Genomic DNA, 26522 nt, shown 5'->3' with positions numbered 1-26522 from the left:
TATTATGCTTTAGTTCTTTTGTGTTTCCTTTTCTTTCTCTTCCATTAATATGATGAATTTTTTTTAAAAGAAAGATTTGGTTATATTTAGATTGAATTACTGTTTTGAGCTATCATTTTTTTATTCATACTACTAATGAAAGTAATAGGTGAAACCTATAAAAATGCACATGATAATGTAAAGAGAATATGGACTTTTTCTTTTTGCTTTAGAAGTCCAGTTACCTTGAAGTTTGTTTAAACGAAGAGAAAAAGGTCGTAATCTTTTCATGCAATACATACGTTGTTCTTTAAGTAACACTTGTGACAAACAGAAATAATTAAGGAATGCTGCACTTGCGATCCATACAAAACACCAACATTTGGGGTTGTACATAATTTAAAGAAATATCCCAATCACTTTTCAAAATATTGTAGTAGCCAGTACATAAAGGTATGCCTTAGGTGGTCATAGGCATGTAATTCAGAAAATTAAGAAAAGAAAAACATACTGGAACTACTTAATTTATTCAGAATCACTGAGCAAGAAAAACAACCTTGAACTTCCATACTGATTTTACATAACTTGTATATAGTACCTTGACTTAAATTCAAGAGAAAAAGTTAAGACTCTCCTCTTCTATTTTTGGTAGACAGGTGCATGGTAAACTAAGATAACATTTCTCCCTTGATTTTACCTGAGAGTGGCCTTTTAAATTTTCTATTTAAAAGAGGACAGGTTTGGCACATTTATACTAATGTTAAAACATTATTAACATTTCTTGGAATCTCAAGAAGAGAATATAGATTATTATTTGTGCTGGTAATCAAAAATTGCCAGCCCTTCGCTTAGATCTACTTCCAGATTTGGCTCTAAAGTTCATAGTTTAGATGATAATACTATATAACCTCCCAATATTCAGATTTCCTTTTATTTTTAATAATGATATTTTAATCTCAAAACAGATAACATTATGCTGTATACCTTAAACTTATACAGTGCTATATGTCAATTATATCCCCATAAAACCAGGAAAAAATAAAAGATAAAAACAGATAATAAGTTTTCTCACCACACACAACAAAGGAAATGGTAATTATGTGATGGGATGGAGGTGTGAGCTAATGATCTAGTGATAATCATTTACAATATATAAATGTACCTTATCAACATGTTGTACACCTAAAATTTATATAATGTTGCTTATCAATTGCATTTCAATAAAGCTAAGAAAAGCTTTTAATTTTAAAAAATAATAATATTTCCATGACGATGGATGCATAGGACATTTTACAAAATAATGGATTTGCCAGCGTTCTTTGACATTGTTTTGCTGTTTGTTGGAGGCGGGGTTTGTCACTGTTGAAAATCACAGTAATAGACATAAAATTCCACAAGTGTTTATTCTCTATTCCACAATTAAATGATGAGACTCAAGAAATCTTTAAAAAATAAAAATGGATCATCATCTATAAACTATGTTAAATCATGTTGCAAAGTATCTTATTCACTGTGTTTGCAAAACTCATATTTTTTTTTAATTTCCAAGGTTATTAACCTTAGAGATTTAACAATTTTATTAACCTATAGAACCTCTAAGGGGGAAAAATACATTTTAAGACTTAACTGAAACAGAATTATACAACCTGATATTTATAAAATGAAAGACTGCCAAAATGCTTTAATTTATGTTAAGTTTAATGTAGTCAAGTTGCTCAGTCATGTCCGACTCTTTGTGACCCCATGGACTGTAGCCTACAAGGCTCTTCTGTCCATGGAATTTTCCAGGCAAGAATACTGGAGTGGGTTGCCATTTCCTTCTCCAGGGGATCTTCCCAACATGGGGATAGAACCCAGGTCTCCCGCATTGCAGGTAGACGCTTTACCTTCTGAGCCACCAGGGGAGATGATTTTTTATTTTTTTTAAGTATAAGTTTTTAGTCAAAAGCTTTTCACTTTTCATATCATCTAATTTATAAATGACTGTTTTGAATCTCTGGTTCTTTTTACTTTTTTGGTATGTGGTAAATTTCTTTAGTTCTTATAACATTTTCCCTTAAATAAAAGGTTCAATGTGGTGTAAAATAGTAGTTACTAGTGTTTGGAGTTTTGGAGAGAAACTTTCTAATTATTTGTGAATTTCATAAATAAAAACATCATATACTCCTCTGAAGTCCAGCCACTAACCTAGAAAGAATTTTCAAACCAAGGGAACGTCATCCCTCCTCTGAGAATCACAGTCTAGGTGGAAAAGCCAAGAAGTTCAAGACCAGTGGGGACCCTGGCTGGTGATGAGTGCGGACACGGTGCTGTGTGTCCTCAAGATAATCCCCTAAGAGGTGGGACAGAGAGCAGAGAATCCTTAGAGGAGCCCTGATTTGAGCTGAGTCTTGAGGCTTGATTACAAATTGACCAGATGGGAGAGGTGGAGGAACAGTATCAAGATCCAGAATTACTGAGGAATGAGAAAACACAGGCAACAACTGGAGAACGGGATTCACAATCAGAGAACATTGTGCCATTCGAGAGTAGACAGGGGCGCTGAGAGTCAAGAAGCAGAGGGAAAGAGAGCTGATTAAGAGTTAAGACATACAATAGATCAGACCTCATTCATCTTGTGTGGAGTGAGAAGTTTTCTGATTCAGATCAGTGGGAGGACAGTGGTGCCATTTTCTAGGATGAGAAATACAACACAGACCTACTTTGTTGAGAGGCCTGGTTTTCCTCCAAATCTAGGCCGTGTCTTGATAAATATCTCTGAGAACAGTAATAGTAACAGCAACAGCTATTTGAGTAGTTACTCATCTTCTTGCCCCTCCTCCTTAATATTTTTTTTTAACTTGGAGATAATATTATCTACATAGTCCCACTTAAATAGCCTGCTGTCTTTACTAATTAGGCACTTGATGTGCCAGGAACTGTGCTAAGGATTTGACACTGAGGATCTCACGTGTTCCTTGTGAGAAACTATAAGAAAACTCTGATTGCAAAGCACCTTGTGTAACTCAATAGACCATGTGGTTTCAGAGGTGTCCTTGTCAAGTCCCAACACATTGTTTTGGATTTCAGATTTATAACATTGTGATTAATCACGTCTCTCTCTCATCTATTAAATTGTGAGCTCTTCAAGTACAAAAATCACACCTTTAGCTGTTTTGAGAGTGCCAGAATCCAGCAAAATGATTGATAGATACCAGATATTTAGCAGATATTTGATGACTAGATGAATTAAACTATGAAAGGAATAAATTACTAGTTAAATTAGACCTCTGATATATAAGAAATTCTTAATGTAAAAGTTAACTGTATATATACTACATAAATTCAGTTGCTACATGTATTTTTTAATCCAAGGTTAGTATTGGCTTTGCTTTGAAATGATTTCTCTTCACCTTTAAACAGTATATACCCATGCACATCTTCCAATGGCATAGTCAGAATGTTTTTGAACAGTTTAGGCTATTCTTGTTTTTCTGTTTCTCGTTCTGCTTTAAGTTACTTGACCACTTGATCATTTGACTATCCGGCAACGCTGGATACTTGAGAACTTAGCTCTTCCTAGAAAAAGATGCAAAATAACCAAGTGCTATCATCTGCCAGTGGGAATCCTGAAAATAGGCCTCATCTCATTACTGAATCTACTGTGTTGGTTCTCCCTCCACTAATAATTTATTATGTGATGTATGCGTGTATCATACAAGGATGTGGAAATTGCCCAGTTTAAGCACCTGCTCCTCTGCCTGGTTATTTCCTGGTAGGAGATACTGGATGCTCTACAAAAAGCAGAGCCTCACACGGAAAATCTCAAGTCTCAACTGAATGAACTTTGTCGATTTTCCAGAGACCTGAGTACATACAGCGGAAAAGTTTCTGGCTTGATTAAAGAGTATAATTGGTGAGCATAAACCTTACGGACATTCAAAATATTTTTACACAAATAAGAAGTCAGAGGTTTGTTTAAGTTGTGAGTTCAGTAATAATATAAATTAATATTTAAATATATTATCAAATGGTGTGAGTGTATATTAAGGGCTGTTGATTTTCTTGAACATTATTTTGATCTACTTTATCACTTTTTTTCTCCCGTTAAATGCTTCAAATCATGGTTCCAGTCTTTGTTTGCAAGCATCCAAGGGCTGTCAGAATAAAGAACAGATTTTACAGCAAAGATTTCTGAGAGCCTTCAAGGATTTCCAACAGTGGTTGGTTAATGCAAAGATCACAACTGCTAAGTGCTTTGACATACCTCAAAATATCAATGAAGTTTCAACGAGTCTTCAGAAAATACAGGTAAGAGTGTGATCAATTAATTCTAATAATGGTGCTGAAAATTCTCTAGTGGTCCAGTGGTTAGGACTCGGTGCTTCTACTGCAGGGGACATGCATGGGTTCAGTCCCTGGTCAGGGAACCAAGATCTCACAAGCCATATGGCGAAAAAAGAAAATATGTAGTAACAGTGCCTCCAGGTGACTCAGAGGTAAAGAATCCACCTGCCAGTGCAGGAGACTCGGGTTCAATCCCAGAGTCAGGAAGATCCCCTAGAGAAGGTTTTTGGCAACCCACTTCAGTAGTCTCGCCTGGAAAATTCCATGGACAAAGGAGCCTGGTGGTCTACTGTCTGTGGGGTCCCAAAGAGTCGGACATGACTAAGTGACTGAGTATGCATCGCTGACTTCTAGATCTTATTATAAGCCTGTTTAAGTTTTGCTTAAGAAACTCAGATTTCAAGTAAATCCCTTCTTGAAACAATTGATGTGTAAGTGAAAAGAAACTAGTCCATTCATCTAAATGCATGCTATTTTTATATATTAATAGGGATTTAGGAGATAATAAAAGCTCTTTGTATGTGAGAAACATTGTGCTTGAGCATGCTAGGCAGATTTTCTCATTAATTTTCACAATACCTGTAACAGTTACATAAGATTATTAGTAGATACAATGCATACATAATACACTAATGCCTAAGAGTATTATTGTACAAATAGGGTAAAAGAATCTTCTTCAGTTAATATATGCAACAAAATTGTTTATTTCTTTTCTTTGATTTTATTGAGAAATAAGTAGGAAATTCATGTATTTTAATGTATAGAGCTTTTTATTGTACCTAATCTCTTCTTTAAGGAATTTTTCTCAGAAAGTGAAAATGGACAGCACAAGCTAAACACCATGATTTCTAAAGGAGAACTTTTGTGTACTCTGTTGACCAAAGAGAAAGCTAGCAGCATTCAGGCCAAAATTGCAACTGCAAAAGAAGATTGGAAAAATTTTCATTCGAATCTCCACCAAAAGGAATCTGCTCTCGAGGTATACGATAGCCAACCATGTGGACACGTTCTGTGTTATTTGTTGTTGTTGTTGTTGTTAAAATCTAGTGTATTATACCCAGTACATCTAGATATCCTTGTCAGAGATTTTGGTCATCCCTCACTGAATATGATTGGATAACTGGATAACTTTAAGAATCAGCTCGTTGTTGAAGTGTGAGCCTCACTGAGGAATGTAATAGCTTCTTGCATGATAGAGGCAATTATCACAGGCTTGCCCGTGCACCAGCCCATCAGGAACAACTGGTTTTAGTTTTAGGCAATATCATTTAATCTTTACTTGAAGTCCCTCATTTATGAAAGTTGTTCTAGGAGGACTGAACAGAAATATCCATGCAAGGCTGCAAAATGCTAAGGATGAGACAGTGTGTTATAACTAATGCAGATATCAAGTACTGAATAGTAGATTTTACGAGTTCAGTATGCAGAGAGACAAAATAATTTGATTTTACCTAGGGATAACAGAACTTGAATTTATTATAATCATAATTACCCCACAATGCAATTATTTTTTTTCTTGAAATAATCTGTTTTGTGTACCAACTCTTCTCTTAGAGGAAAGTTAAGCATCATGGCAAGTATTTTTTTTCTTCCTTTTAAAATGCTTCCTAGCAGAAGAGAGCCTTAATTTAATTATGGCCATAATCAATGAAGGACGGAAAACTAATAATAGAGAATTAATATCTGGAAAGAGAAAATGCATGTTTCCTCAATTCTTAACTAACCAGAGACCATTGTAGTTCTCGACTTTAATAGTGGCTGTCGTTTCGTGGCAGGCATCCTCCATGTAATAGAGAGTAATAACCATTTTGCAGAGGCCCAGATGGCTCAAGTGGTAAAGTGTCTGCCTGCAATGAAGAAGCGACAGGAGATATAGGTTCAATCCATGGGTTGGGAAGATCCCTTGGAGAAGGAAATGGTAACCCACTCCAATATTCTTGCCTGTAAAATCCCATGGACAGAAGTGCCTGGTAGGCTACAGTCCATGGGGTTGCAAAGAGTTGGACGCGGTTGAGCATCTGACACAGATAAGAGAACCATTTTGCAGTGCCTAGAAATTCGCTGTCAACCCTGCAGGGATCATTAGTGCAGTGTGGCCTGAGCATCTCCTGTCAAAAGCAGTGCATATAGTATAGATAATGAGGTTACCTAATTCAAGAAATGTCCAGTAGGTCAGGGATTGCTTGCCTTCCTGCTTTTCTTATTTTTCTTCCTTCTTTCTTTCCTTCTCTTCTTCCTTCCTTTGGGCCTATCTCCCTTCCTTCCTTACTGTCTTCCCACCTTTCTTCCTTCACTTATATTAAGAATACACACAATAATACACACAGTAACACTTATTATGTGCCAAGCACTATGTTAGGAATATGAAAGTGTTAACCTTTCCTTCTCCTCAGGGAGAGGGAAACAATATGAAAAGAGATGGTTGCAATATAGGTATACTCAGGATGTTGGAATCACTCAAAGAAGGATGAAACTGACTCTGTGTGGAGAAATCAAGGAAGGTATCCAGAAAGGTGACATTCTAACTGAATCTGGAAACTAAACATGCTTTGAATTTGCCAAGGCCACTGTGCATTTCAGTTAGAAGGGAGTGCATGTGCAGGGCCAGAGTGTTAAGTGTCAACTGTTAGTGGGAGGCTTTGAGATGTTTGGCATTCAGGTGAAATATTGTGGGAAGAACAACAAACGTAAGACCAAGGATGAAGATTAGGACCTGATAGTAGAATGTCTTGTGTCCTAAACAATTTGACCTTGACTCTTGGATAGGATTCCTTTTCTGAACCTCAGAACAGTGCTTATTTTCTCAATTTTCCCAAGGATGCAACATGACCCATACCATTCTAGATGCATAGAAGAGACATTAGTTCATTGGTGGCGGTTTAGTCGATAAGTCGTGTCCAACTCTTGCGTTCCTGTAGACTGTAGCCTGCCAGGCTCCTCTGTCCATGGGATTCTCCAGGCAAGAATACTAGAGTGGGTTGCCATTTCCTTCTCCAGGGGATCTTTCCAACCCAGGAATCGAACCCGGGTCTCCTGCATTACAGGCAGATGATATACCAACTGAGCTATGAGGGAAACCCCTTTTAGTTCATTACATACAATGAATGTTTTAGGACACTAGGGCTTAATTCTAAGATTGAAAAAAGCTGAATAAAGAATCTACTGGTCTTTCAGAGACAAATATCTTAACTATCTGGCCATAGTGTAGACCAGAATGGTAAATAGTAAGTAGCTGGAAGACCAGAGAAAGCTTTTCAAAATGGTCCAGATGAAAGAGACAAGGGCCTGAATTAAAGAACTGATAATGGATGAAGGATTTCTCTCTAAGAGAAAACATGGCAGGATTTGATAACTGATTTAACAAGGGGCTCGAGGAAGAAGAAGTTAAGTTTAAGTCTTTAGTTTCTCATTTGGAAGATAGCTTGAATGATGATGCCATTAGGGGAGTCTTGAATATGGTAGAAAAAGTGGTTGGGGAAGAGAGAAAAATTCATTCAGTTTAATAGATATTAAATTCGATGGGCCTGCAAGATAACCAGTGGGTAATGGCCAGGAAAATAACAGCGAACATAAGTGTGATGTTCAAGAGAGAGGCTAGAGCTGCCAAAACAGTGAAGGTGGACATTTATCAGGTGCTGTTGTAGGTGCCCGCTTAGCATGTATTAATGTGTTTAGTCTTCATCACCGCATTTCTATTTTATGAATGAGGAAATTAAAAGACTCTACACTTACTATTAACATTTTTTTTTTTTTGGTCCCTAACACTATCTAAAACCTCATAGAATCTAAAGATCCAAATGAAGGACTTTGAAGTAAGTGCTGAGCCTGTACAGGACTGGCTGAGTAAGACTGAGAAGATGGTTCATGAAAGCACCAATCGCCTGTATGATCTGCCAGCCAAGAGACGAGAACAGCAGAAGCTGCAGGTGATGAGCCCCTGGCAGGTTCTGATCCTCCTGCAGATCAGAGGCAGGGGGGCACCCTGAAGTTAGATGATGCTGTCTTGAGATTGGGTGCACCCTTTCCTGAGTTCAGAGCTCCCGCTTTCCTTTGAGGTGTAATTTGTCTGGTCCTGGAGCCCTACATTGTGTGTGGCTTGGAAATAATAACGCCTTTGGGCCACGTCTTACTCTCCAGTGCTTGTTTCCGTGGTCTTGGGGCCAAAGCTTTGTCTGCCGTGTGCTCTTCCCCAGCCTCTTAATAGTGACTTGCTTGTGCTTTACAGTCTGTCCTTGAGGAAATAAACTGCTACGAGCCTCAGCTCCGCAGGCTGAAAGAGAAAGCTCAGCAGCTGTGGGAGGGCCAGGCGGCCAGCAGGAGCTTTATGCACCGGGTGTCGCAGCTGTCTTCTCAGTATCTAGCGCTAAGCAATGTAACAAAGGTAACGCCTGCCATGTGCTGTGTGTGAGTGTGCGTCCTGGTGGCAGAGCTGGGGCCTGGGAGTCCCGGGGGCCCCGGGGCAGGGCTGAGGCGTGTAAGTGCTCTTCCTAGCCTTGCAACCCCGGCCAAACATGTGTGCTGCGTCATCTCAACGTGCTTGTCTGAAAACAGCAAGGGAGGTTTCAAACATCCAAGAGACTTTCCATCTCTATGGTTACACCAAGTATTCCCTTTAATCCTGAAATGGTTCCCCAGAGCTCTTATTTTGAAGACTCAAAGCATAAATAGAAGGCAGACTTCAGAGTACTAGGTCTAAAGAGACACAGATTAAATTACTTTCCAAAAAACAGAAATTCAAAGCTGTTTTTAAATTTTAGTGAGTTTTAAGGATAGTACTTTTTGTTTTCATTTGTCTCAATCCTTTATATTTATTACATAGTCATCAAAGATGCGTTGATTGAGAGTTTCAGTTCAGATTCTGGAGCAGAGCTCAAAATTGGCAGTGATTCCCATCACAGATGAAAGCTCTTTTCTAACAACTTAGAAAAAAAGTAAATGGGATCCGACAGTGACCTCACTTAGAGCATTCAGCAGACCCATCCTGAATTGCAGAGGGCCAGACCACCTTGAGTTTTATGGCCTTGTGACATTTGTTCCCCATATTTCTCTTTTGCATTTCAGATCTGAGAATGTAGGGAACCTGCTGGAACTTGGCTTCACCTGTTTGAGTGTGGGCTTACTCCTGGCCTGCTGTTTGCATCCCCAATAAAACATCGTTGAGACAGTCATATAGTATTAGCCTGGGAGTGAAAAGACTATATTTACACCAATTTTTGTTACTTTTTTTGTTTTTAGAAAATCTGGCATAAATTCAGGAAATCTAGAGTAAATTAAGACCATCTTTCTATTGCTTTGTATTTATTTAGGTACCAAAAATCAACAGATATTCAAATGCTTTATGTGGTAAAAATTATATTCATAAAATCTTCATTGTGTTGGATGTTAACTTTACTTAATAAATAAATCCACATGTATGGTCCCAATTTAGGGGTATTACAAAATCTCAGATAATTGGTTTTTTTGAATTGGCTATCATGTAGGTCATTTGGGTATGTGGTATTGACCCAAATATGATGATCTGAAAGCAAAAACTACTTCAGTGGGTTTCCCAGAGAAGGTGTGAGGAATGAATTAATGAAATTTCTGAAAAGCATCCCCAATTGTCATAAAGAAGAGTAGCAAGTAAGTTGAGGGTCAGTAAATTGTCACTGTAATCTTTCTGCTTCTTGACCCAATTATTCTCATATTTTTACTCTTTAGAAAGCTATTTCCCATCTCACAGATTAATACAGCCTTTATCGTATCTATGCAGAGTCACACCTATGGCTGATCACAGTTATTTAGACCAGGGGTTAGCTTTACAGTCTGCGTAGCTGTAGGCTGTGAAGCCTCTATGGAAGGGACAGCTAGATGATGGTCTCTGTCATTTCTAGGAGAAAGTGTCAAGACTGGATAGGATTGTTGCAGAACACAATCAGTTCTCCCTGGGAATTAAAGACCTACAGGACTGGATGACGGACACGGTCCACATGTTGGACTCTTACTGCCACCCGACCTCTGACAAGAGTGTGCTGGACAGCAGGATGCTCAAGCTTGAGGTGTGTCTTTTACAAGAAATGTCTCTGATTTACAGAATTTGTTTTTCTCAAAATTTCTCAACTCTCCATCTGCCTGGTGTGGTAAGAAGCCCAAGAATGGGGACATCTCTGGTGGTCCAGTGGTTAGGAATCTGCTTTGCGATGCAGAGGACACTGGGTGGATTCCTAGTCAGGGAACTAAGATTCCACATGCTGTGGAGCATCTAAAAGCCCGCACACCATAACTAGAGAATATGTGTGCTATAACAAAAAAGTCCACATGCCACAACTAAGACTCTATGCAGCCAAATAAACCAATACATAATAAAATATTAAAAAGAAAAAAAGAAACCCAGGAATACTCTGCTGATATGATCCTGTTGACACAGGGAGGCCTTGCCTAAGCATTCCTGAATCATTTGAGCCCAGATAGACTTGCCCATCAATACTTTACAAAAAAAGAAATAACAACCCAAAAGTGGTTACTTGCTTGATATAGCCAGTGAATAGGCTATATTCAAATGATATCAGACATATCTATTCTGAGAAAATACTTCAATGAAACATTTTATCAGGCAGAAACATTTCCCATCTTGTTCAATTAACTTGCCTGCTTGTATCAGTTAGTCCATTCTTCTCCCATCATAAGAAATCCGTTTAACATGAGTTTACGTTTGTGGTAAGTCAGTCATTCTTCATTCATTCACCTGTCATTTATACACTGAGTGTCTTCTAGGAGACTGGTGCTCTGTCTTGATACCAAGGATTGAAAAATGAATAAAGTATGGTCATTGTCCTCAGGATTTTATAGTCTGAGGCTAGAGGCTGAGGCACAGGAGACAGTAATAGCAGATGGGGCGTGCTGATGGAGCTGTGGGCACATAGAGGACCAGAGCTGGGCAAGGACAGATGGTGTTGAGAGTTGGAGCAGATTTCTCAGAAAACCTGAGACTTGAGGATGGAACCCAATGAGCAAAAAAGCCAGTGGTGTGGTGTGTGAGTCGCCGCTAGCACTTCCTTTCTGCTGCGGCAGAAGCCGATGGCCAGGAGTGGCTGAAACTGAATCTGCAGCAGTGGGCAAGCTCCAGATGAGGGAGAGAGATGAAGTTTTACCTTTTAGGTGATAAACACCAGTTTTATAACTTTGAATTCAAGCATCTTTCTTATATAGAAAAAGAATAGTGCTTGTGAAGAACTTGAAATGTATAAATTTAATATAGACTATGAATTTATCTATTTCTTTCAGTTTGTTGTATGAGAGACCTTAACATGCATAGAGCTCTTCATCCTGTGACCTTTGAGAATTTAGGAATCCTATTGTTGTCTATTTTTTGCTTATTAAAAAACAGTAAACTTAAACTTCAGTGGAAATCAGGGATTATTCATTCAGAGAATAATAAAGATCTGAAAGGCCAAGGCCACTTGGAGACCAGTGGGTGACTGGTAACTGGTTACTGGTTCCTGATACCACCAGCCAGTGACTCTCCTGGCCTCCTGATCAGCCCAAGAGATCCAGGGCTCAACACGACGGCAGGTCATCTGCTATCCACAGGGACTCTGAAATATTTAAAGCTAGCGATGTTAAACATACAGATGACAAAGGACTTCTGTATGGGCTTTTACAGGCTCTGTTATCAGTGAAACAGGAAAAAGAGATCCAGATGAAGATGATAGTGACCAGAGGAGAATCTGTCCTTCAGAACACCTCCCCAGAAGGCATCCCTGCCATTCAGCAGCAGCTGGCGAGTGTGAAGGATATGTGGGCATCCCTTTTGTCTGCAGCAATTCGTTGTAAAAGGTTAGTGAAGCTGAAGGGCTACTGCAAGTCATTGCTAAAATATCTATAGAATAGCTCAGTAACACACTGTACAGGGTTTCCCCTATCCTCTCTTTGTGTCTCTTTCACTCTCTCTATTGCCCTGCTCCCTTATTTTTTGCCTCCTTCCTTCCTTCATTCCCTCCTTCCCTTCTTTTCTTTTTTCTTCTTGGAAGAAAAGAAAGTGGCAGGTGCAACCTTGCATTTACGTTGACCGACAGTACTGTGTCTGTGTTTTTATGTAACTGTAACTATATGTTTCTTCATGTTGGTGTTCACTGCTTAAAAAACCACAGGATAAATAAATGTTTAATCATGTGAAGATGTATTAGTTAAACTAAACTGTTTCCTTGGGAAGTAGCCCCAGAACACACCAGTGGGTGGTGGGAAAGAGCCATGAGGAAAAGAGGGCAGTCAGTAAAGCGTGGGAGCTAAAATTTACCCCCCACCCCAAAAAGGCACTGCTGGGAGCCAGTGTAGACAGAGCGTCTCTGGAAATTACCCATGAAGAGCAAAGGGGTGAGGGGTGAAGCTGGAATGTTTGTAAACAAACTGCCATGTGTCAGTTTCCTATCTTTTATTCCTTTTTTGTTTCTCTCCTCTGGTGGAATTAAATATTGATACTCTTATTTTCTTGAGTCTTGGCTCAAGAAAAGCCTTGCTTGGGGCATCTCTCCTTTTGCCTTCAGACCTCTTCCTGTGTCTCACGTGACTTGGTTACTGACTCCAAGTTTTATGTCCTGTCCCAGTTCTCCACCTGTCAGCCTGGGCTTCACCATCCTTTGCTTCTCAAAGTTGTGCTTTCCAGAGACCCAGGCTTGGATTTGATAAGCCGTGACCATTCAGTCCCCCTCAAGCCTGCCCCGACCTGATCTGTGGGCTTCCTGCCGGGGAAGTGGACAGAGCAGACACATGATAGAGATCAGACAGACTGCATGCAGACAGCTTCTCAGTGTAGATTACTGTCCTTTCAATTACCTTTCAGTCAACTTGAAGGAGCTCTTTCTAAGTGGACAAGTTACCAGGATGATGTTCGACAGTTTTCCAGTTGGATGGACGGCATGGAGGCCAGCCTGAACGAGTCTGAGAGGCAGCACGCGGAACTGCGGGAGAAAACAGCAGCTCTCGGGAAGGCCAAGGTGGGGCTGGGTTCTACATTCGATTCATCCTCTGCCTGTGCTTCGGACTTGCCACGGCTACACAAAAACATTCCGGAGAGGGAAATGGCAACCCACTCCAGTATTCTTGCCTGGAGAATCCCCATGGACAGAGGTGCCTGGGAGGCTACCGTCCATGGGGTGGAGAAGAGTCAGACACGACTGAGCAACTAAGCACATACAAAAACATGCCCATCTATAGGCTAGGGCCGTCCACATAGGTGAACTCTGTTGGGGGAGTTTACTGTAATTTCTAATGGCTTCTTAAACAAACTTTTGTTTGTGGCTATTTTATTAGTGAGTGAAAATGTCCCTTTCCAGGAAAACTTCATAGACCTATGTTTTATGAAATATTTAAAGTTTGGCACCTTGTAGTATGTTTTAATCAGGCTTCCCTAGTGACTCAGTGGTGAAGAATCCACCTGCCAAGGCAGGAGATGTATATTCAGTCCCTAGGTTGGGAAGATCCCCTTGAGAAAGAAGTGTCAACCCACTCCTGTATTCTTGCTTGGAATATCCCATGGACAGATGAGCCTGGTGACCTACTCTCCATAGGGACGCAAAAGAGTCAGACATGACTTGGCAACTAGACAACAACTACAAATAATTTTTGATATCTTTAGCCTGTTCATCCTGAGGAAGTAAAACTTTTTTTCTGTCACATCTTCCGTTTTTCACAGAATACCCTAGCTGTACCCTTGTACCTAGCAACCTTGTACTTAACCTTCTGAATTAGTTCAGAAGCCCCCATCTTTGCTCTGAAACACCACCACTGGAGGCTTAATTAGTTCTTCTGTTCTCTGTCTTTCTCATCTCTTGATAAATTTCATAGACTCTATACTTACATTGCTCTCTCTCTCAGTGGATAAAGTTGCTCAATTTTCTTCTTATCCTATGCACGTGGCTCTCTGACACAGAACAAATGCTGAGTAAAGGTTAGCTGAATAACTAAATGGCCTTGCATGACCTATGCCAAGCCACTTAACATTTCTGGGTCTGCTGTTTGCATCTGAAAATTCATGTAATTATAATTATTGACTTCATAGTATTATGATGATGATTACTTCATTTATTACATTATTCATCTAGTCGACAAATACTTATGGAGAACTTGTTACACGCAGGTGTTGTGCTTGATTCCAGGTAAATAAAACAGACCAAGGTTTCACTCTGGAGGTTGCACATGGACTCATTCGAGAATGATTGAATAAGTAAATGATTATAACTGGTGATGAGTGATATGAAGAAAACACTGCGAGTGATGAGAGAGAGTCATCGGGATTGGGTTGATAAGGACATCAAGGAGTCGGGGGTGGGGAGGGACAGGAAAGGCCCCTTGAAAGAGGAGATGGAGATGATGCCTTCAGGAATTTAGTGCAGAGAAATCAGGTTGGGGAGGAGGTGGGAAAGGAGGATTTCAGATGAGATAATCCACATGTCCATAGTCCCTGGAGAGGAGAGAACCTGGGTTGGATAAAAGGGAACTGTAAGAAAGGCTGGCTGTTGGTGGAGCAGAGACTCAATGAGTACGTGTCCAGGTGATGTGGTGGAGGTGGCAGGGACCAGATCCCATGCTGTTACAAGGATCCAAGCCTGTGGATTTCACACTTGATCCCCACAGCCCGGGGAAGATAATCAGTGTTTTGAACTGGAGAGCAAAGCGATCCCCTTTAGAATCTTAAGGCCTTTTATCACTCAAGCTGCTGTGTGGAAGGTGGACAAAGGCACAGTGCAGGAACCGGGGGCAGGGAATCTGCCTAGCGAGATATTACAAACGTCCAAGGAAAAGATGATAGCAGCAGGGGCCAGGGGGCTTGTGGGAGACAGGAGGACACATGTCAGGATACAGTGAAGAGATTAGAACTAACAGGATCTCACCATGGATGGAGGGACAAAGGGTGACTCCAGTGTTCTCAACTGACCAGCTGGGTGAGAACGGCAGCATTTACTGTTTGACAAGAAGACTGAGCAGAAGGAGGTTTGATGGTGGCTGGGGATGGATAGGAATGGAGTAGTGCTCAGGAGCCAATTTTTGGACAAATTAAATGTGATATTTCCAAGTCCACTCAGATAAAGTTCTGGGCTGGATATCAATTACACACACCATTCATATATCTATATAGCAATAGATGGTGGATAGAGTGTAGACTGACAGATAGATAACCTGAGATCACTTGTCAGCTATGCAGTTAAAATATACTGATTTTACAAGTTAACATCAATGCGATGATATGCACAATAATTCCTTTATTTTTTAAAAAAAAAAATGTTCTCTAGTTATTAAACGAGGAAGTGCTGAGTCACGGCAGCTTACTGGAGACCATTGAAGTGAAAGGGGCTGGCATGACGGAGCATTATGTCACCCAGTTAGAATTCCAAGACCTGCAGGAGCGATATGGAGCCATCAGAGAGCGGACCAAGGTACGGCTCACCGTGTTCCACGCAGAACTGCTGAAAGAGGGGCGTTTGGAGTTGTGCTTATTAAAGACTCATTTGTTTGGGGGAATGACAGGCTTGTGAAAGCAAATAGGACAAAAAAAGCAAAATGAATTTTAATACTTAGAGTACCCTACTGGCAAAGCAAACAAAAACCCTCAACTCTTGGTAGTATATGAAAGTTATTGGAGGAAAATAGTTCTCAATTAAAAAGTCCTCCGAATGTACCTATTGAAAAAAAATTGGGGAGAGCTTCATAAGGAAGAATCATAAATATCTTCATGTGTCTGGTGATGAAAACTTTCTAAAGCAGGAAAAAATTGCCAATAATATTTATCATTCTTTGCTTAAATCTCACAAAGAAAATAAAAAGAACTTTTCAGAGCACAGCCTACTTTATGAGAGTACATGGAAAATTGAATCTACAGTGAATCCAAATTCTCACTCAAGGAACAATATGAAAACTTCAGTTTTCTTCATTAGTAAAAATGTATTTTTATGACAAATAAATTTAATTCATTTTTTTGAATATCCATTTTACATTTCATAAGGAATTCAAAGGTCAAGAAGTTAATTCAACGAAATGATCTTTAAGACCCCTTCTGGTGGCTCAGTTGGCAAAGAATCTGCCTGCAATGCAGGAGACCTGGGTTTGACTCCTGGTCGGGAAGATCTCCTGGTGAAGGAAATGGCAACCCACACCAGTAGTCTTGCCTGGAGAAGTCCATGGACAGAGGAGCCAGACAGGCTACAGTCATGAGATGGCAAAGAGTCAGAAATGACTGTGTGACTTTGACTTTCACTTTTTACTCATGTTATGTTTTTTTCTTTACATAAATCTTGACATTTTATTCTTCTAGGAAATGATTCATGTTTTAATGATTTAATAATCATGCTTTTCTAATATTCCAAAAGTGAATTCTTAACAGTCTGTGTAAACTGCAGACTATAGCAATGTTTTCCCATCTTAATCATCTTAAATGCTAACAACAGGAAGCAGTAACCAAGTCGGAAAAACTAGTTCGCCTGCACCAAGAGTATCAGAGAGACTTGAAGGCATTTGAAGCTTGGCTTGAGAAAGAGCAAGATAAGCTTGATCGGTACTCAGTTCTTGAAGGTGATGCGCACACTCATGAGACGGCCCTGCGGGACCTTCAGGTAAACTCTTGCTTCATCATAAAACAAAGGACTTTAAGTGAGAAGTCACTATGACCTTAAAGCCTATAAATAGCTGATATATATTAAATGACATCCTAGTAAGGTCTGATCTAGAGTGTTCTGGGACCTCAGTAGAGTATGCTAGTCGAAATCATTTGGTAGGTAGTTCAGACTGAGCAGGACTGGGACTTGAAGACTTTGTCCAGCTACAGAGTGGCCTCTGATAGGAATGGCTAGTGGTCTAATTTATGGTGTTAACAGGCCCACCTGCCTGTTTCTCCCTAAAGGACTGAATTAGATGTGGGACACAGCTGCAGGAGTCAACAGCATTTGACACTTCTCAAATTCAAATTGGTAGCACCATCGTAGGCCCTTTGGTTTTAACCCAAATCACCCACATTGCTGAGGATACAGGCCTAGAGTCAGGGACCTAGAAGAAGGAATTCAAAGAGGTAAGAAAAGTACTCAGGCCAGCAGGCTGTGATTCAGGGCGAGATGGCAAACCTCATGGGCAAAGTGGTCCTAACCCATTGATTATTGCTACTGCAGGTAAAGATAATTAAAATATTACTCCTGCTTTCAAAAAGCTTGCATTCTAAAGAAGTTCAGACCCATTGATGGATCATTACAAACAATGTGATGGGGACAATAATAGAACGACTCTATTATGGATCTTATGGAAGCATCAGAGAGATCCCCTAATCTTATCTGCAGCAATAGGTAGCCATCAGGGGGTTCCCAAGAAGGGGAGACCAGACACATAGTAGAGAATGGAGAGAAAGGCCAACAAGACAGCTCCGTGTTGGAACTTAGCGCTATCAGCCCTCACTGGAATTGGTTCAGGATTGGGCAAGATCTGCCCACTGCTCGAACAAGGTGGAAAAGCAGGACTGAGATGGTCATTGACATATAACATTTCTGCCTATTTCAATGGCTCTCAGGGAGAATTGAATAATGGCAGGAGTGCAGGGTTGGGATTAGGAAGTTCAGACTCCGATTCATGGTGAGACCTGGTCCTGGATGACTTTGGGCAGAGAAGAGCTTCCCTGACTCAGTTTTCTCTACAGCATTGTTCTGAGGAAGGATTAAATGAGATGGGAGAAAAATCTTACTTGAACAGTAGTCCATTCGTGAAATAAATATATAGTAGAAGTTGGAAGGGATAAGGCAATGGCACCCCACTCCAGTACTCCTGCCTGGAAAATCCCATGGACGGAGGAGCCTGGTAGGCTACAGTCCATGGGGTCGCGAAGTCGGACACGACTGAGCGACTTCTTTCACTTTTCACTTTCATGCATTGGAGAAGGAAATGGCAACCCACTCCAGTGTTCTTGCCTGGAGAATCTCAGGGACGGGGGAGCCTGGTGGGCTGCCACCTATGGAGTCACACAGAGTCAGACACAACTGAAGCGACTTAGCAGCAGCAGGAGCAGCAGCAGCAGAAGTTGGAAGGCTCACAGTTTCATTAGCTTCTTTAAGGATCTCATCCATTTTATTTTTAATAGTAGCATATCCAGGTCTCTTAGATTTAGCTGTTATAATTTATCTTAGCCAAATGGGCTTTCTTTTCTGTCTATGACCTCTCCCAGCATTCACTGCAGACTTTCTTGGCAAGCAAATACCAAGCTCTCCAGACTTCTGTGGAGAAACTGGGCCAAGAAGTCACTTGTCATCAGCAGATATGTCTCCTGTTCCAGAAGAAAATATCTCATTTCAGTCAGTGTTATTCTGGCCCAAAGCAAAACCGGACTCCAACCTCTCATTTCACCGTGTATTAATTCTTATTGACACTGTCTTATTTTGAGTCATCACAAATTTTATAAAGGAAGGGAGACACTAGAGGCCAAAACAGGTGGTGCAGAACGGTGACATTCCACCTGCACAGCAGAACTCCTTCAGGGTCCTAATGTCCCACAGCTGGCTTAGTGATCTGGGGGTCTGCCAGCAGTGTGGACCACATTTAAAATTATTTTGTATTTGGGCTTCCCAGGTGGCGCTAGTGGTAAAAAGAACCCTCCTGCCAATGCAGGAGACATAAGAGACATGGGTTCAGTCCCTGAGTCAGGAAGATCCCCTAGAGAAGGAAATAGCAACCCACTCCAGTATTCTTGCCTGGAGAATTCCATGAATAGAGGAGTCTAGAGGGCTACAGTCCACCAGGCTCCTTTTGTAGTCACCAACAGTTTAATTTGGATCATAGTACATCGAGTTTTTAAAATATTGAGACCAGATTCTAAACTAGTACCTTTGGGGACTTCCCTGGTGGTCCAGTGGTTAAGACTCCACGCTTCCACTGCAGGGGCTATGGGTTTGATCCCTGGTCAGGGAACTAAGATCCCCCATGCTGCAGAGCACAGCCAAAAAATAAAACTAAATAAATTTAAAATATGTATATTGAACCATATTTCTGCCTCAGATAAATCCTTGAAATGTGGGATATATAAGAATTTCTCTAATACAGTAGTGATTTGTAGAATAGTGAAAACTGCTATAAAATAGGGAAAGGGTGATATATTGAGATTAACTAGGGCACAGATCAGTACACTGTATCCCGGAACCTGTTCTTTAAATTGAAACATAGACACACCTGTTCATCTATGTAGCATCTATGGCTACTTTGATGCCACAGATGGCAAGATTACATAGTTAAGTAGCTTCAGCAGAGATTGTGGCCCATAAAGCCTAAAATATTTACTATCCAGCCCTTTACAGAAAAAGTTCGTCAACTCCTGAATTAAGGAAAGAGATTGTATAAAATTAGCTTTAATTTTTTATAATTTTGAATAAAATTTGTTTGTGGTTATTTTGATTAATATTTTACCATATAAATTGCCCTTCTTTTCCAATTACAACATTTTTGTAGTGATATCATAGCTGAGGAAAGTGTATCTATAATCTGAACTATAGAAGATCACTATTTCTGTAGATAAAAGTGGTCAGATATCAGCAATTTCATTAGTATTAAAGATTTTTTAAAAATAATATTGTATTCTAAATAAATGTGATAGTGCTTTTAACACTCTTGGTGGGATTTGACCTGGCCCCTTTCAACCTTAGATGATCAGATCAAGTAACACAAGGATATAGTGTTTTGCCAACACCTTTAAGGTTATGATTTTTCTATCAAAAATAGCTGATGCTCTTAAAAACTTGGTTCATACAGAATTTGTAGGGTGCATTTCTGGGACTATGCTTTGATGGAGGGAAATATGTTTGTACCTAGAAGTACCTGATGGGTGGGGGCTTCCCAGGGGCTGCTAGTGGTAAAGAACCCTCCTGCCAGTGCAGGACACATAAGAGACATGAATTCCATTCCTGGGTTGGGAAGATCCCCTGAAAGAGGGCATTACAACCCACTCTAGTATTCTTGCCTGGAGAATCCCAAGGACAGAAGAGCGCGGTGGGCTGCAGTCCATGGGGTGGCAAAGAGTCAGATACCACTGAAGTGACTTAGCATGCATGCACACAACTGATGGGCAGGTGTGATAATTCAGCCTTGCAGGTTTATATGCCCTGTACCCTCCAGGGCCAACTTCTCTTAACCATCACATTCCCTAGAACAGCTTCAACAAAGAATCCCTCCTTAGCAGAAAGAAGGACTATTGTTCTTTTCTCAGCTAAAAGTGGAGCTCTGATCCCATTCAGTATCAAATTCAATGTCAAGCAAGAAGACTTAAACTCTTTAAACAGATTAGGGGCCACAAAACTCCTAGGTTATTAGACTAAACAATAATCCTTTCATCACATTGCTTTTGCCTCCCAGCTAAAAAGCCAGATGTCAGAGGTTGTTTCCAACATGATTGAGAAAAATACTTCTCGATATGTGTGTATCTGTGTGTGTGTGTGTGTGTGTGCAGTTTGAATGTTTTAACTGGAAACATTTCAGAATCTCTCTCCTGACTTGGGAAACAAGGTTCAGTGTTAGGTACACATTTTTTGTCAGAATCAGCTTGTTCTTTCCTAACATGAAGTTCAAAAGGGTGCAGTTGGCTCGAGTGAGACATAGTCACCTGTGTGGGTATAAAATGTGAACGAGGTGTGACAGCCATGCCTTTCCCCTGCAGGAGCTCCAGGTGCGCTGCGCAGAGGGGCAGGCCCTGCTGAATTCAGCACTGCACACCAGAGAGGAGGTGATCCCGTCAGGCATCCCACAGACAGAGGACCGGGCTCTAGAGTCCCTCCGGCAGGACTGGCAGGCTTACCAGCAGAGGCTGTTGGAGACCCGAACTCAGTTCAATAACGTGGTCAACAAATTGAGACTGGTGGAACAAAAGTTTCAGCAGGTAGATGAGTGGCTGAAAACAATGGAGGAGAAAGTGAGTCTCAGAACGGCACGTCAGTCTAGCCGAGCTGCCAAGGAGATGCAGTTACATCAGATGAAGGTACTATTGGTGTGAATTCCTGATGTTTGTCAAAGTAGCAGTTGCCTTGCATAGTTTTTCTCTTCAACTATTTAATAAATTTTGGTCCAAGGTTTAGATTTTGCAAAATCTCTTTCTACTTGCAAGAAATTTGATATAAATTACAATGGAGTATTCTTCTGTGAGAAATTGTTTACTAGAATCCTAAGGTAGTCTATTTTATTGATAATAGAATATAGTTTAATGAAGTATCTTATATTTTTCCCACACTTTATTACCTTGCTTGGTAAAGATACATGAATGCTAGTGTTGCAATAATTTAAGTTTATGGTTCTGTCTTGAAATTGCTCTAATTACTACATTTTTATGCAGATTCAGTGCACATGATCAAAATTATGCTTAGGCCTTTGGAATTCATTTTCCTTATTCATCTGTTTTAAAATGTATCTAAGTACAACAAAAGATATAAAATATATGTAATTTAGACAGAAGAGCATTCAAACTCGTGTGCAGTTTTATAATGTTATTCTAATTTTTATGAAGGTTATACATGATGTGTTTTCAAAATTATACAGAAATCATTCATATAAATCATTTTCTAGTAAGAATAAATCATATAAATCATTTTCTAGTAAGCCCATGTCTCAGGGCTTCCCAGGTGGCTCAGTGGTACCGAATCTGCCTGCCAATGCAGGAGACATGGGTTCAATCCCTGGGTCAGGAAGATCCTTGGAGAAGGAAATGGCAGCCCACTCCAGTATTCTTGCCTGGAAAATTCCATGAGGAGCCTGGCTGGCTACAGTCCATGGGGTCGTGACTTAGGGACTTAGGGGCTAAACAAAATATTTGTCTTACTTAAGAATCCCTCAGATTGAACTTTCCACTCCTACACGGTGTCATTTCAGAAGTGGCATGAAGAAATCACCGCATACAGAGATGAAGTTGAGGAAGTGGGAGCCAGAGCACAGGAGATCCTGGATGAGAGCCACGTGAGCAGCCGAATGGGCTGCCAGGCCACGCAGCTGACGTCCAAATACCAAGCGCTGCTCCTCCAAGTGCTGGTGAGCGGGCCACCCCGGCTCATTGTAGACCAGCAGACTTCACAACCCAGACATTCTTCCTTTCACTAACTTCCAGTGAAGACACGTGTTGATCAAGAAAGGCACAGGCACAGGTCTTTAATTCACTTATTCCATGTTGTCTCTTCTTTCAAAGGAACAAATAAAATTCCTGGAAGAGGAGATCCAGAGTTTGGAGGAATCAGAGTTATCCTTAAGTTCCTATTCTGATTGGTACAGCTCTACTCATAAAAACTTCAAGAATGTGGCTGCCAAAATTGATAAAGTAGATAAAGCGATGATGGGGAAAAAGATGAAGACGCTGGAGGTAGGCATGCAAATATCAAAGTTGTCTGCCAACTGTTTGTTCTTCTTTCACTGAGAGGTTCCCATCTCCCACGTAGAACTGGGAGCATGTATGTTCATCCCTGCCCAGTATGATTGGTGATCCCTGGTTCCTCATTTCATTCTAAATTCCAAGTTAAGATCACTTTAAGCCAAAGATTGCCTTCCATTTACTTATGATGTGATGTTATCCCAATGACTTACACACGACTGTGCACGAAATTCTTAACTAAATTCCAGTTTGACACTAAATATTGAAAAAAAAAATCTCTAACTCATGACACTGTGCATTAGTCGTGTTTTAACTCAGAACTCTAGGAGCTCTGTTAAGGATGAGAAAAGCATCAAGTTCTCCCATAAGTCTCTGATTTGGAAATGATGTGTTAATCGAGATTTTAAAAGACCTATGTTGAAGTAAAGAGGCTTCTCTTTGCTGGTGGGCCAAATCTGATTATAAACTTCAAATCTGATTGTAATCTTCCATCTGGATTGCTGGTGGGCCAAATCTGATTATAAACTTCAAAAACATATGGTAAGGGGAAATTGGTGAACTCAAGAATGGGACTTGCAAGGCTTTTCTTTAAAGGGACGGGCATAATGCCAACCAATTTGAATTTGTTTATTTGTTTGTATTACATTTCTTCCCATTGTTTCTCAGGGTTTGCTGAAAGACATGGAGAAAGGCCAGAGCTTGCTCAAATCAGCCCGAGAGAAAGGCGAGAGGGCTCTTAAATACTTGGAAGATGCTGAGGCAGAGACGTTAAGAAAAGAGATCCACGACCACGTGGAGCGGTTGAAGGAACTGACCAGCACTGTGCGGAAGGAGCACATGACCCTGGAAAAAGGCCTTCATTTGACGAAGGAATTCTCGGATAAATACAAAGCGCTAACTCAGTGGATAGCAGAATACCGAGATATTCTACATGGTCCTAAAGAACCCAAAATGGAGTTATATGAGAAAAAAGCTCAGTTATCTAAATACAAGGTAGTGTGTTGTTCCTGACAGATGCGTGAGGAGGTCACGTAGGACTGAACTGCAGGCACATGATTTCTGGTGTGTGTCACACTTAGTGGGTACTGGGAGAGGTCCTTAGCATGCCTGTTCTACTGGTAAGGGGCGTGCAGATTTATAAGGAAGCTGCCTGCCAACGCAGGAGACATAAGCAACACACGTTCAATCCCTGGGTCGGGAAGATCCCCTGGAGAAGGGCATGACAACCCACTCTAGTAGTCTTGCCTGGAGAATCCCATAGACAGAGGAGCCTGACAGGCTACAGTCCATAGGGTCGCAAAGAGTTGGACATGACTGAAGCAACTAAGCGCATACACTATGCCAGACTTATTTGTCCATTCAGGTACTGTGTTTGTCTGATATTCAAAGGTTGTATCAGTGGATGGAGACCTATTCGGACAGTGTGATCCAGGTACCTGGGTCCTTCAGATAAACTTTCTGGCATCAGGATCTCACACCTATAGATTTTCTCTGTTTCATCTAGAGTCTCTCCTTCATCTTTTGGTACCAAAAGCCTATAAGCACATCTATGGTAAATTCCAAATGAGACTTCATACTCCTAAGAAAATAAATTCTAATTAACCAACTGTAGGTAAAACATTTTAGAAATTAATTTTTGAAAAAATAAATGGTGATATAGATATTGCTATACATGCTGTAGATATAAATATTTCACCTGCTCAAATTTGTGAAACAATTATTAAAGCTTATACATGGGATAGTCTGCTTTTAAAATTTGACCCAGATTATTTAGCAATGGTCTTTAAGAATTACAGTGTGATGTCTTACCTCAAAGCTTTTCCTGGTGGAAGCTTTTCCGTCCTCCAGCCAATATGTCTATTTCTGCCCTTGGTTTTTCTGCCAAGCCTGACAGTGTGTCTTTGAAAGTGTAATGTAAGAAGCACAACTGCTTCTCCTTTTTTCCTTCTCCCTGAGTTCTTGATATATTTAAATAGCACTTTAAGGCTGTCACCGCAACGTTGCAACTGGAATTTGTCTCCCAAACCTCACATCCAACTCAAGCTACAATTGAGTTTACGATTCAAAATCAAAAGATAACACCTCTCTCCCTTCATATAACATTAAGATTTATTTCTCTGCTGAAAGGAATGAGGTGGAAGCCAGCAATATGCATTATGTTAAATTCACCCAAATACAATTCTTTTCTATACTTTTCTCTGCATGTGTGAGGACTATTCGATGTGTTACTTTTACTCTGAAAAAAACTGTATTAACCATAAAAGTCATTTTCTCTTTATTATTTTACATTTATTGATTTATAAAATATATATCAGATCTTTGTTTGAGATAGATCATCTTATATATGGCAATGCATGTGTCTGTATTCTCCTTGATCACGTGAATGAGCTGGCTCTTGTTTTTTCCTTTGTAATTCAAGTCACTTCAACAAACAGTGCTGTCCCATGAACCATCAGTAAAATCGGTGAGAGAGAAAGGTGAAGCCCTCTTGGAGCTGGTGCAAGATGTTACTTTAAAGGACAAAATCGATCAGCTTCAAAGCGATTACCAGGATCTCTGCAGTGCAGCAAAGGTATGGAAAGTTCAGAAGTAGAATAAAATTGTGGTGTTTGCCACAAAAGGAGTCTTGACTGCATTTTATCTGTCAGAAAATGTAGCACTGGTATGGGTCAGTATTTTTCCTTTTCATTCAGGTGGGCATTTTTAAATGGCATAGCAACTCTGTGTGTGTGTGTGTGTGTGTTTTCTGTCCCTAGTAATTTTCTGATGTGTGTAAGTCTACCTACTCTATGAGTTGCCCTGGGATTTTAAAAATGTTAAAGTTTGGAGTAGATTTTTGGCTGGAAAGTCACTTCTAACAGGCACCTGGCTTCACAGGAGCATGTCTGCAGTCTTGAGGCAAAAGTCAGAGACCACGAAGATTACAACAGTGAGCTCCAGGAAGTGGAAAAGTGGCTGCTGCAAATGTCAGGAAGGCTGGTGGCACCCGACCTCATGGAGACAAGCAGCCTTGAGACAATTACCCAGCAACTGGCCCGCCACAAGGTAGGCCTGATCTCTAAGGAGCTGAAGAACACAGGGTGGCTTTGACAGGCGTGCTGTGTGTGTGTTGGGGGGCGGGGGTAATCTCTGGATCATAGTGACTGTCCTTAAAGACTCAGGTCTGAGTTCCAAGAATGCCTGATAGTTGAGAACAGCTCAATTTAATATTTAAGTGACTCGACAACAGCTGAATCCTGGCACTCAACTTCTGAACACATTGTAGCATATTTCCCAGCTAATAGTTGTTTTTTTTTTTAATTTCAGAATATAATCTATATGGAGTAATTTATCAGTTAAATTATCTTTATTCTAGAAAAGTATAGCCAAAGATAGGATACAGAAATAGTAGTCAAAGAGTCTAAATTCTAGCCAAAGTCTCTTCTTGCTAGTTAGGGGCACGTAGCCTCTCTGAGCCTCCTTTTTTTCTTCTGTAAAGGATGATAATGACATCAGTCCCGTTACATAGCCACTGTGGTCATCAGAGAAGATAACATATCTGAAAGTCTTTTGTAGACCACAAAGTACAGTACCGATATGGGATGTTCATATCTTTATTAATATGTATTTTTAGTAATCATATGTGCCAAATGACAGATATCATATGCTCACAACTTTATGAAGCTATTTTAGTAAGCTTAATGGGAAACTGAATTTTGGTTTTAATCTGGTCAACATCTACTATTGTGTCTTAGGAAAACCAGTTAACCACTCCAGGTTTCAAGATCTGTAGGAGAAAATTTTATTTAGCAAATGCAAACAGAAAAGTAACGACATGATACAGTGTACTTGGTACTGAGTAAATAGCCTCAGTGACCATATGATGTAGTGGTTCCAT

The 26522-nt window shown here is 40.3% G+C and overlaps 1 protein-coding gene across 16 annotated transcripts in view; it reads left to right on the top strand.

Moving 5' to 3' along the window:
• SYNE1 (spectrin repeat containing nuclear envelope protein 1) overlaps positions 1-26522 on the top strand; it is a 495794-nt gene that overhangs the window by 241083 nt on the left and 228189 nt on the right. For 15 of the 16 annotated variants that reach the window (XM_055536003.1, XM_055535999.1, XM_055535996.1 and 12 more), the window contains 16 exons: positions 3738-3874; positions 4092-4269; positions 5102-5284; positions 8088-8231; positions 8531-8686; positions 10179-10343; positions 11948-12120; positions 13124-13277; positions 15573-15716; positions 16725-16889; positions 20954-21271; positions 22156-22311; positions 22466-22636; positions 23312-23638; positions 25065-25217; positions 25523-25690. In XM_055536003.1, the coding sequence (XP_055391978.1) occupies positions 3738-3874; positions 4092-4269; positions 5102-5284; positions 8088-8231; positions 8531-8686; positions 10179-10343; positions 11948-12120; positions 13124-13277; positions 15573-15716; positions 16725-16889; positions 20954-21271; positions 22156-22311; positions 22466-22636; positions 23312-23638; positions 25065-25217; positions 25523-25690 (2892 nt within the window). The remainder of the gene's footprint in view (positions 1-3737; positions 3875-4091; positions 4270-5101; positions 5285-8087; positions 8232-8530; positions 8687-10178; positions 10344-11947; positions 12121-13123; positions 13278-15572; positions 15717-16724; positions 16890-20953; positions 21272-22155; positions 22312-22465; positions 22637-23311; positions 23639-25064; positions 25218-25522; positions 25691-26522) is intronic. The other variant, XM_055536004.1, reaches the window with a different exon arrangement.

The sequence above is a fragment of the Bubalus kerabau genome, chromosome 9, assembly GCF_029407905.1.
Source record: "Bubalus kerabau isolate K-KA32 ecotype Philippines breed swamp buffalo chromosome 9, PCC_UOA_SB_1v2, whole genome shotgun sequence".
Classification (NCBI taxonomy): domain Eukaryota; kingdom Metazoa; phylum Chordata; class Mammalia; order Artiodactyla; family Bovidae; genus Bubalus; species Bubalus kerabau.
The sequence above is the reverse complement of the archived record's forward strand: the minus strand, read 5'-3'. Positions and strand labels throughout refer to the sequence as shown.